The sequence below is a fragment of the Caenorhabditis remanei genome, chromosome III (genome assembly GCF_010183535.1).
Source record: "Caenorhabditis remanei strain PX506 chromosome III, whole genome shotgun sequence".
In the NCBI taxonomy this organism is placed as follows: Eukaryota; Metazoa; Nematoda; class Chromadorea; order Rhabditida; family Rhabditidae; genus Caenorhabditis; species Caenorhabditis remanei.
In genome coordinates, this window is record NC_071330.1 from 8,569,341 (window position 1) to 8,581,264 (window position 11,924).

General features: G+C 36.0%; 3 protein-coding genes across 3 annotated transcripts; 1 reads left to right on the plus strand and 2 right to left on the minus strand.

The window, feature by feature from the left end:
* Window positions 1-1,478: 1,478 nt before the first annotated feature.
* GCK72_010057 (uncharacterized protein) lies at window positions 1,479-3,010 on the plus strand (the record flags this gene model as incomplete). The annotated part of the gene is made up of 5 exons (XM_003106050.2): window positions 1,479-1,599; window positions 1,954-2,306; window positions 2,356-2,594; window positions 2,644-2,751; window positions 2,896-3,010. 5 exons carry the CDS (start codon window positions 1,479-1,481, stop codon window positions 3,008-3,010), a joined length of 936 nt encoding a protein of 311 aa, XP_003106098.1.
* Window positions 3,011-3,627: 617 nt separating this feature from the next.
* Window positions 3,628-5,811, minus strand: GCK72_010058 (uncharacterized protein; the record flags this gene model as incomplete). The annotated part of the gene is made up of 7 exons (XM_053727668.1): window positions 3,628-3,765; window positions 4,184-4,308; window positions 4,357-4,588; window positions 4,639-4,714; window positions 4,972-5,133; window positions 5,398-5,518; window positions 5,565-5,811. The coding sequence occupies 7 exons, from the start codon at window positions 5,809-5,811 to the stop codon at window positions 3,628-3,630; spliced, it is 1,101 nt and encodes a 366-aa protein (XP_053587245.1).
* Window positions 5,812-9,034: 3,223 nt separating this feature from the next.
* On the minus strand, window positions 9,035-11,038 carry GCK72_010059 (uncharacterized protein; the record flags this gene model as incomplete). The annotated part of the gene is made up of 5 exons (XM_003105933.2): window positions 9,035-10,032; window positions 10,112-10,399; window positions 10,445-10,539; window positions 10,591-10,789; window positions 10,957-11,038. The coding sequence occupies 5 exons, from the start codon at window positions 11,036-11,038 to the stop codon at window positions 9,035-9,037; spliced, it is 1,662 nt and encodes a 553-aa protein (XP_003105981.2).
* Window positions 11,039-11,924: the final 886 nt, after the last annotated feature.

Here is an 11,924-nt window from a genome sequence, read left to right on the forward strand (position 1 = left end):
CTCTCCATTTACAGTGCTATTTCCGACCTGTCTGTCTAGTAGTGCCCCATCGCTTGCATATAGTGGAAATGGCCCCCACCGACCGACATTCGACCATGAGATGAAGATGGAGAAAACGGAAAAAAGAGAAGACCTCGACCACTCTTCCCACCGAAAACCTTTCATTCCACTAACCACTACCATCAAATTCCTACATGAAAACATCAAAAAACACCGAATATTCCATATTCCGAACCCACCAAAATCCGTAGAGAGCCTTGAATATTTGCACAGACTGACCCACTCACAGAAATTCAGTTTCCAACTGTATAATCCAGAACCGAAACTACTTGATCCAGTGTAAATACCACAGCGTTCTCCCACGGAGACCTGAACAGATCACATGCACGACTAACATAAACTAAACAGTACCGTATGCTCATCATATTCCTTTATTTTTACTGTAATTTCAGTCTTGACTTTCAAAAAGAGTCTGGAGAAACTGTTTCAGAGTATGAAGTTTCTGAGACTCAGTTGACCCAATCCTCTAAAAAAGAATGTCCTATATCACATCAATAGTTGATTATCTGATAATAAAAAACCAATTTCCTGTTTCTCATAGTCTCTATATTGGAAGAAACAACACGGAATCGTCTTCTTCTAGCTATTTCGAAGTAGATCAAGAGTTGACTATTACTCATATCATTTTAAGGACTCGCGCGAAAAAATAATATCGAATTCTGAAATCACAGATAATCCACTCCAGTTGTTTTCCCAACCTATTTTTTGAGGGTGTGACCGTCTGTCAGACATCTGGTTACTTGGGACGAACGACCTTTCCCATGAAACGGTGGGAGAAATGGATGATCACCTGAGATAATCTATCCCAGTTGGCCTGTCTATTGTCCATTACTATATCGTATGCATCTTCTTATGAGGTACTCCGTCCCATATCGATTCATTGTGTTATTGCCCATTCAAAATCCTCTTATGAATCTTTCCGTTTAGAACGAAACTTTTCTCTTGGATTGAATTTGAGAAACCTCAAAGTAAGTGTCAGTCAGTTGGTAATTCTGTTCCCGGACTGCTCTTTTTTTTTCGAATTCCCAGAACTATCTGAAAAGGGTGGGAACTTCAGGAAGCCTTCCTTCCCTTTTAAATGTTATCCACAAATTCCCATATCCTTTCCAACTTGAAATAAAAGTAGTTGAATGTACTTTTGATGACGGATCTGGCGGGCGTGACCAGATATGTATTTTAAATGAACATTTTCATAAAATACTTCTTCTTCTTCTTTTCATTTTACTCACATTCTTTTCTATCATCATTTTCTTCCCTTCTTCTTCTTCTTCTTCTTTCCATCCGAGCTTTACTCTTCCCATTTTCCGAATTCCGCTTCTCCTCATCATAATTTTGTTTTCATCTTTATTTTTCTTTTCAACTAATTCCATATTTCTTTTCATTGCAATTCAACAAATTCCAATATTTTCAGATTCAAAATGTACGTAGTAATCAACACAGATCCAGGTGATACACTCAACGAACTTATGGCCTTTATGACTCAAAAAACAATCACATTCTCTGTTACGGATTGTCTTGCAAAGCTACATGATCGACCCGGTATGTCTACTTTTCTCTTTTCTTTTTTGAGTTCAAAATAAGTTTTAAAATACAATTGAAGAGAAGAATGTGAGCCAGCTAACTACTAAAACCCAAATGTAATTATTTCTGACCCAATTTCTCTGTGTGGACGGCCGACTGTAATTATGAGCAATCATTATGTGGGTCGAGGATAATTATGTGGGCAAATAACAGAAATGAGAGAGAAAGAGAACTTTTATGGGAATGAGCACGTTCTTTATTTTCGTACTTTGTATTTTTAATTTGTCAGTTTGAGAACTATTAATTCGAATTTCTAACTTAATATCAAAACTTAGATCTGAAATCTTTTAATGAATGCTATATTTTTTTTAGATAAATGGAAGGAAGTAGGAACACAAACAGAAGAAGATGATCGTTTTTATTCTCCTCCAAGCAAAAAGTCCAAATTGAGCAACGGAGATAATACAGATTGTGTTTCTCCATGCTCTTCAGCTACTCCCTCGGAATCAGTTGATTTGGGAATCGTCATAAAAACAAATGGAAATGGAAATAATAATTGGGATGAAGAAGAATCGAAAGTGCTCCGAGGACTCATCAAGACTGAAAATGATCGATCGTCAGGATCACTTCGAGAAGAGCCAGAAGAAGATACTTCTGTTGAAGATGTGATGAATTCTGAATTGATACAGACCCAATTGATGCAAGCGTTGTTCTCAAAGAGTCAGGTTTGTCATTTCTCAATCAAAAAGAAAATAAATTATTTTTCATTTTTAGAATGGTGTGATCAACGGTTTCTCCGGATTAGAAGATGAGGAGAGTCTTGATGGTAAATCAGGATTATTATCAGATTTCCAAGAACAATTTCGAATGGATGGATCACCTGCCTCGGCAATTCGATATAAACCAGCATATGCATCAACAAAAAGAGGAGTTTGTCATGTCTGTAATCGAGAAGTTTCATTAATTACAACTCATCGAAGAAGGCATGCAATCACTCATTTAGGATTCAAGACGTAAGAGATAAATGAGTTAATCGAAATCAACCAATTGAGACATTTTCAGATTGAAATGTGCATTGTGTTACAAGTTTTTCAGTCGACAAGATTTGGCAACAGGCCATTTCAAAAAGGATCATCCAACTGCTGAATTCACTCCATTCGTTGATACAATGTATGTTTTTTGTTGAAAATTTCGTTGTACAATTACTGCGCTCCACAAAAATATCAGTTTTTAAAAGTTTGACTGATATGCCTGCTCTGTGGTTTTGTAATTCTCATTTCAAAAGTTTTAAAATTTGAATTTATTTGATTTCAGGTCAAACGAAGATGAACAAAAACTCGTAGTGATGATGGGAATGTGTTTTCCAGAAGAGATGGGTCCGAGAAAGAGAAAAGAAGGAGATTCGAAAAAAGATAGAGGTGACGAATGAGTTGATTTCACCGCTGTATTGAACTATTTTCCCTGTTTTTATCCCTTTCATGTTTAGATATTTTGACTAGATTTTAGACAAGATTCTTTTAATTTTCCTTCTTTATTTAATGTAATATTTAATGTAATATCATTCCATTCTTTTCAAGATGTGATATTGCTTTTTAATTGAAAATCAAGCAAAAACAAACTGAATCATATCGTTTGAACTCTTCTGACTGTGTTGTTTTGTAACTTATTTCATTAGCTTCACCTAGATTTCTTTTGCTTTTTCCTAAATTTTTTTCATCCATTTCCGTTTTCTTATTGTGATACTTCTGATGAAAGCATATTGTCATAATTCTTTTTAATTTTTCTTTTTTTGGGACCAGGAATAAAAAAAAATGCATTTATTAACCGGGGGCTGCAAGGTTCATATCAGGCGAGAAAAAATGAGAAAACTGGGGGTGTCTAGAAGAATGAAATAGCACCAAGTAGCTGCAAGAAAAGGGTAAAAATGAAGACAAGAAGAATGAAAACAATGGGAGAAAGAGCACGTATGAGAACATTTGGTAAGAGATTCATAAAGCAAAGTGAGAAAAAAAGCAAGAAGAGCAGTTGAGAATTCTAATGAGGAGATCATTCAGAAGAGGTTGAACAATGTTTTAGATCAGTGAATACTTCTGTGAAAAATGTTGATGAAGAATTGAGAAGAAGCATTTTACGACTGTGAGAGGTTACCATGGCTACACAACGATTCCAGAAAGTGTTACGATCCTGAAATGAAATGGTTTGGAGTAAGAATGGTTACGATAAGTATAGTTTACTCGTTACGTTTTGAGTTATTCCAATGTATTTTGGAGTATTAATCTACTTAACTATTCATAGTTTTTAAGTTTAAGGAATAATTTGATTTGTCTATGATGGGATGACCAGCTGGTTTAAGTCGTCTGAAGAGGGCCATCAAATTTTTATTTGTGCAGAAATATGTAGTCGACCAATTCTTTATTGATCTACACAGATTTAATCGAATTCAGATCAGTTCGAGACTAGTGAACAACGATAAGTCAAATGTTTGATATTAGTACAAAATTCCGAATCCAGGACAGAATTTGAAGTCACTTGTAGTTTATCTTCTGATTACTCATTTAACCCATTCTCTTTTTTTTTTAATTAAATGACCATTTGAACTTACATTTCCAATCAAAAACGGTTTCAACGGATAGGAAATCTCATTACCCATATACGAGTAGGAAACATACAAACAGCTCAGAATCCACGCGTGTAACTCTTCCAATGTATGAATTAAATGACGTTCATCTATAATTTTTAATATCGATTTCTCATTTTGAACACCATTCAATTTACCTGGCAACACGTCACGGACCAGCAAAAAAATGAAGACTAAATTGGCAGGATTGATAAATGCAATATCTTGCCATCCTTGAAGAAGAAGCGATCGATCGACCGAACGAAGCCACGTCACCAAATGGGCGGGGTCGAAGTCGGACACATCGCAATTTTTGGAGATGAAAATGCCGAGACCACGAAGTAATTCAGAAGTAGACGCCTGGATTATAGTCTTCTTTGTGCCTCTTTTCTAGAATGTTCTTGTTATAAAGAACTAGAGAAAACAAGGTTTAAACTCACTTCTGATATCACATTCTCTTGTTGATCTCCTGGAGAAATGTCATCATTTACACTGTCATCTCGGAGGGAACGGGGTCTGAAAATAGAAAGATTGATTATTATTTATTCAAGAGAGACGTCTCACATTAATTCATTCATTTATGATCTCTTTGAAAAACTGATTGAATCATTTAGAAAGATGAAAAGAAAAAGAGAGTTGATTGCTACGTTAACAAAAAAAGCTGAGATCAATAAACTCCGAGACATTTCTTGTCTACTTCTATCTAATTACATGTTATAATCAAGCTCCTAAGTATTTTCAAATACTTTGGTATATTTCAAATGTTTAAATACCTTGGCACATGTTTGGGAGAACTGATGACACTGAGTTCATTGGCTGTCAGGTTGTTATTCACCAAATCTTGTCGAGTGTTTATTTGAAGTCCTCTTCGAAATTCTTCTCGTAGACTGTAGTAATTGGGAATGATTGTAGTTGTATCGGCTGGTCGAGGAACTCTGAAAAATGAATTTTAGTTTGAATTCAATGCTCATTTTGAAAATAATTATCTTCTAATTAGTTTCAATATTATAGAAAATATGCCAAAAAGTAACTGAAAACCAAAATTTTAAAATATTAAAATTTTCAGATTAATGTTCTGCTTTTATACGACTTCAAAGAATCCAATCACGTAGCTTTGCTCGAAATTTCTCAACTTTCTTAGAAACAAAGTGACGAAGACAGAATTTCCTATGACTAATATCAAATTGCTACAAACTAACGTTTTATAATTTTGATTCCGATCCAATGATATTGATAGTTTCCCGTATTGACTGGACGTTGATGTACTGACATTTCGAGTGAAAGAAACAAGACTGTCACTGGATTTTGATGACGTCGCTTCTGAATTTTCAAGTTGAAGGAAACTAATTTGAACTCTTCAAAATACCTGAAGATGATCCAGATTTAGGTAAAGATCTTCTACTCATAACCGGCTGAATATTCCTTTTACTCCAATTCCATCCCTGCATTAAAACACTTTCCTTTGCTGATGATGAATTTCTTGAAGAGGTATTTGAGTCTCTTTGTGGTGCAAAAGTGGGTCCTCCATCTCCGGGTGAAAAGAGATGATTGCACACCGACGTCGTCTGTGTGCGATGGTGATGTGGCAATGGTGACGTCAAGTTTGCACCCATTGTTTTTATTGTGATTCTGAATAAAGTTAGGATATTTGTGAAAGTTATTCTCTGAGAGGAAGGAATCAAAACTATATCAACCACGTTGCCTCGGGCTTAATAAATTTCCCTTTTTCATAACTCCGACATTCAGAACTACTGAAAAACGTCTGTAAGATTTAGTACTGCGCCTCGGGCCAATACGTATACAAATTTAGTTCTCACGGAGGTTCAACTCACTTTACTCAAACATGGAACTGGTCGTTTATGAGTTGTTTGATACCTGGAATCAAGAGAAAATTTAACATTGGAAGTAGTTGAATCGTCTTTCAAAAATGAAAAATGAACAGATGCTTTCTTAAGAGAACTTCTCATGAGTATATCCGTATATCCCATTCAATATGTTATGAAGAGAATCAAATAGTGACAAATAAAAAGAAAAGAGATAGGAAAGAGAAGAAAAAGTTAATTGTTTTTAGGAACTCGCTCCGTTGCACACTTTTGGGGAAAACAGTGAATGGACTACCATGATGACGTCATCAAGGGTTTCGCAATGCTTTCAGAATGTTCCTTTTTTGTGGCAGCTTAGAATTTAGTGTTTTATTTTGGATTCAATTTCCAATTAGGTTGAATCACATGGGACAAGAAGATGATGTAAGAAAGAAAAAGAGTACGGTATCATGGAAAAAGTAAGATTTTTTAAAGTGTTTTGAACAAAGTAGAGAAAAAAATTACAGGTCACAATATTCCTGACGAGATATTTAAATAATAAGAGGTTGTGGTAGAATAGCTACAGTATGACCTGTGGTCAGCATCTCATCAGAAACTTAAAATCTAAAACAATACATTAGAGAACCCACTTATTTTTTTTGAGTCCATTATATCTCTAATTATTTACTCTTGAAAAATCGACTAGAACGAGATAAGATATCCTTTTAAAAGATATTGTTTCAAGAAACCGAACGATGACACATAGAAGCAAGCGAACGCTTCAATTGCGCACGGTTTCTGGGTTAACGTACCTACCGTAACCCGACCGTAGCCCGGCCGTACAATTTTCCATTGTTTTGAGTATTTCATCAACACTATAGTCAATCCCTAGTTTGAACTAACTTATTATTGATCACGTTTTCAAACTTTGGGTTTCTATAGCTACAGTAGTCCTTTAATTATTTTCGATCAAAAAAATAGTAACGAAGCGCTCGTAGAATGCTCCAAATGTCACATTTCCTACAAAATAAGTTACACAGAACCAGACTGTTCAGAGTAATAAAAATATCGAATTGAATGGCTGATAGCCCTCCGTTTTATGTAAATCCTTTCCTTTTCAAAAATCGTGCTTCTGTAACCGAAAGATTAGTAGGAGGTCTTCGGGCTGGACTGGAAAATTATTCCTATTCAGATATCTTACTGTTTGTCAAAAACTTCGTCTTATCAGTATCTTAACGTTGTATTCATGAGAATAGAGGAAAAAAAAGGCCAGAGTTTTCATAAAATTGGAACCAGAACCAAGAAGTTAAAAATTGTTTTGAAAAAAGTTAGGAAAACTACAAAAGAGAAAACTGGAAAGCGGATATATGTGTATTGAAGAAGATTGGACGTAAGAGGAAGAAAAAGAGAAAGAAGAAGAGCTGAAGGGAAACAACGCGTCGTCGTCTCTTCTTTTGCCTTTTTCTGCTCCTCCGCTCCATCAGCATCGTCGTCGAGCCCATCGACATTTCTATGGTAGAAGAAGAAAAAGAAAAAGAAAGAAGGCGAGAGCTCCTTCTTTTTCATGAGACTTCACTCTCTTCCTCTCTTATCGTCGTTGCTCATCGGGCAAAAAGTATGAGACGCAGAATATTTTGGACGTTGGGGACGACGACTTCAAATCGATTCGTTTGTGCCGCCTGACTCTCTCGCTCTTTTTCCTTTTCGAGAAGCGGCGAGAAACGAGAATAAAAGAGAAATGTGTGGAGGCGGGGGCGAGAGCAACAACTATAGCATTGCTCTGCACGGCTCCGAGAAAAACGGAGAACCGATAGTCCTAAAATGAAATAGAACAGATGAAGAAAGCGGAAGATGAAATGTTCAGATGACGTTTGACGTCTCTTTTGATAGATGCACTTAATGATTGTTAGATTTTTTAAGTTTTTTTAAAATCAAACAACATGATTTATTCATTCATTCCAAACGAGACACCACTTGGTTTATTTATTTCTGGCACTTCTGACATCAGGATACCAAGTAAAATAAACAAATCCAGAGTACGAGAGGTTACCAAAAATAAAAACAGAGCATTTATTCGGTATCTGAAAGAACGACCTGATATCGCATTTTTTGTTACTTACTTCTGCACCAGATTCAAGAACTGGTCTTATAAAGGTTTTATAGAGAAAAGTAATAATTATTGAGTCAGTACTACATTGATCAGAAAAGTTTTGAGAGACTAGAAATTTAGTGGAGCATGATGCAGTTGACATTCTGGGGCGAAAACCATGCTGCTCGTCGCTCCAAAAGTTGATTGTGTCCAGATGCGTTATAATCTGTTTCAATAAAAATTTCTCATAGATTTGGCAAATTTGAGAAGTAATTGAAATAAGTCTGAAATAAGGAAGTTGAGACGGCTTAGCGGTGGTATTGAGTGGAAGGATGTAGGAATGTTTCCATCCGGTGAAACAGCGTCCGGTGAAATAGTTAAGTTACATATTTGCGCTAGGAGACTGGAAATACTTGGATTTATCTTTTTCATAGAGTATGTGGGACGCCATCAGAATCTATGGACGAAAAGTTGTTACTTTTTATCATGAATTTGAATAGATCGTCATCAATCTGCAGGTTGACTGGATTTCAAGTTGTCGGGGAAGCTGAGCGCACGAACAAAAGTAATCCAATATTTGCGTAATTTAATTATCTCTGGTTGAATCCTTTCTGTTCGATTCTTAAAAAAGAGTTCATTGTTGGAATCTTCTAAAAACTGATATGCAGGTCCATCTTTTATTCAGATAGTAAACATATAGTTTATTCCATTCTATCTGTGAAAGTAAATAAAAACCTCAATGAAAATTTCAGAAACCGAATGAATTTCTGATGTGTTTTTCACGGAACGCTGAAATAATGTGATTTATCGAGAAGCAAGAAAACAGGAAAATAAATATTCCAGTACCAACTCTTTTGGCCTTTGAAGTTTTGACCTTTTGGGAAGTTTATAATAATTTATTGTAATAAGTTAAACAATAATAAATTAAAACAATGAAAACAAGAATCACATCTTTCTGTAAGTATCCATATTCGTCAGTTCAGCAATCTTTCTTTCAACTTCTGGATCTCGTGAAGTAACAGTTTCAGCAGCAGAAGCACCATTTGCAATAGGATCTTTCATTTTCATACTGTACCAATCTCCGTAATCCTCATCTCCATTACCATTGTTTCCATTATTGTTGCCATTATTTCCATAGTTTCCGTTGTTGTCATTTCCATTCCAATTATCATTTCCTCCATTATTTCCACCACCTCCGTTGTTATTCGATTCCCAATTTCCATTATTGTTCCCATCATTTCCATTATTGTTACTGCTTCCCCATCCTCCGCCTCCTCCGTTATTCCAGTTGCTGTTTCCATAGTTTCCTCCATTATTTGACGATCCCCATCCATCATTATTATTGTTGCTTCCATATCCATTATTCTTATTGTATCCTCCGAACTTCTCGTTATCATTATCTTGATTCCCATTCCATTTGTTGCTTCCATAGTTTCCTCCTGATCCTCCATTGTCATTATCTTCATTATTGCTTCCCCAATTGTCGTTTCCTCCTCCTCCATTTCCACCGTTATTCCAAGATCCTCCACTATTCGAATTTCCATTATTTCCATTGCTTCCCCAGTTATCATTATCACCATTCCCACTTCCACCAGATGATCCTCCATTCCAATTATTGCTCAAATTATCTCCATCATTGTTGTTGTTACTTCCCCATTCATCTCCTCCATTTCCTCGATTTCTTCCATAATTATTTCCGCTTCCCGATGGTTTCCATGATCCTTCATTTCCATAATTCGAGTCTCCATCTCCTCCTTGTCCACCCCAATTCTCATTATTTCCATTTCCTCCAGATCCTTGCCACGAATTGCCGTTATTTTTTGAATTTTCATTATCGTTATCATTGGTTCCCCACGAGTTTCCATGATTGTTGTTGCTATTTTTATTGTTTCTGTTTCCATTATTATTGCTGTTGTAATTGTTCCATCCATCATCATTGTCACCTGAAATTAATGAAAATGAATTGTTTCAGATCTTTCCTTTATTTGAAGAAAGATAATACTCTAACACTCTGTATCTTACCATTTCCCCATCCACCAGCTCCTCCTGATCCTGATCCATTCGATCCACTGTATCCACCATTAGAATTTGACCCAGAATTCCAGTTGTCTTGATTGTTATATTCATCTCCATCGTTTCTATTTCCATATTTATTCATTCTATTGTTTTTATTGGAATTCGAATTGAAGTTATTGCTTCCATTATTCCAATCGTCATTCTCTCGATCATTATTTCTCGAAGACCCCCTCCATCCGGATCCTGTTCCGGCTCGATTCGCCGATGATTGCCCTTTCGCTGTGTCCACACTTCCTGTAAATTATTTTATTCTCCTTCAAAGAAAGGGAAAAATCATACCATAACTTCCGAATGTCCTCTTTCCAGTTCTTGTCATTCCTCCCATTCGATCACCAGGAATCGAACTCTGAGATTCAGGAAGTCCTTGATATCCACTGAAATAAAGTATTCATTTATCTGAGAGACAGTAGGAAAAAACAACATACGACGAATACGGATTTCCGGTAGAAGATCCTCTTCTGGAAAACGTGGCTCCAGTATTTGAAGTTGTTTTTTCGAATGCTCCAAGTCCAAACTTCTTTTTGTTTTTTGATCTTATAGTGGAAATGGCTGGGAATGCAGCAACAACAATTGCTCCCTGATCACGGGCAACTACTTTCGAAAGATCAACAAGTGGAGTGGTATCTGCAAACGAAAGTTTGTACTAGTTAATCAACTCAATGCCATCAAACTACTGAAAAAATTTAAAATAGAAAAGATTCTAGTGTCATCTTCATAAAACATACAGTGCGGTAAGTACGAGAGTTTGAAAATTAAAAGTTTGAAACTCAAAGATCTCTCAAAAAACTTACCATTTTTGATAGTAGCCGACTCAGTAAAGTTCGATTCGCAGAGTACGGAAGCGATAAGAAAAGTGAAATATCTTATGTTCATATTAAAATGTGATCATGGTGTCTTGTTTGAATTACACACATTATATAGCCATGCCAACAAATCGGCCGGATCTCTTCCGGATTGATTTGTTTGTGTTTCGATTTGACAGGAATACCGGAGACTATGAAGGTTCAATGAACATAAAAATGGTTATGGAAAAGAAAGGGATCAAGAATTTATTGGGATTCAAAGCATGCTTTCATTGCAGTTATATATTGTAAACAATGAAGTTTTGATCCATCAAAATGAGTTTTCTCGTCAGACGATAAACATAGATTCAGGCAGCTCTCGGGAACCATTTTCTGAAATCAAAGGCAGATGTATGACTAGACATTCTGAAAATACAGTATCAGACACGTTTAAAATGTCAAAATTCAGAATCAACAAATTTAATAACCACATCACATATTCGCATTCTCATAACCTACCATTTGGCAACATTCTCGGTGATCGTAATTCTGTGAAGCGCAATAATTAATAATTTCTAGAGAAGAAACTGGGCATCTGTATGGTTCAGAAAGTAATCGGAACACGGAAGACTCGTTATAATTACTCATTGAACAGAATTCCATACATCGTTCCGGTAGGAGTTTATCCGAACAACACTGATTCATTCTCAGAGATCTTTCGGAAACCTGAATAAATTGAAATTTTTTGTGACATGTCTGTTCACTAACATCGCTCTGTAACTGTCTCGTTTTACTCCCGAATGCTCTTCCTCCAACACATCTATTCAATCGACAAATATACCCTCGTTGGCAACTATTTCTCGTCAAGCATTCGGTATGAATGACTGGTGGTGGAAGGTTTAGAGAAGATAGACTCGGAGGACACTAGAAAAAGATACTGTAGAAAGTGACATGAATCAACTGACTTACTCCAAACA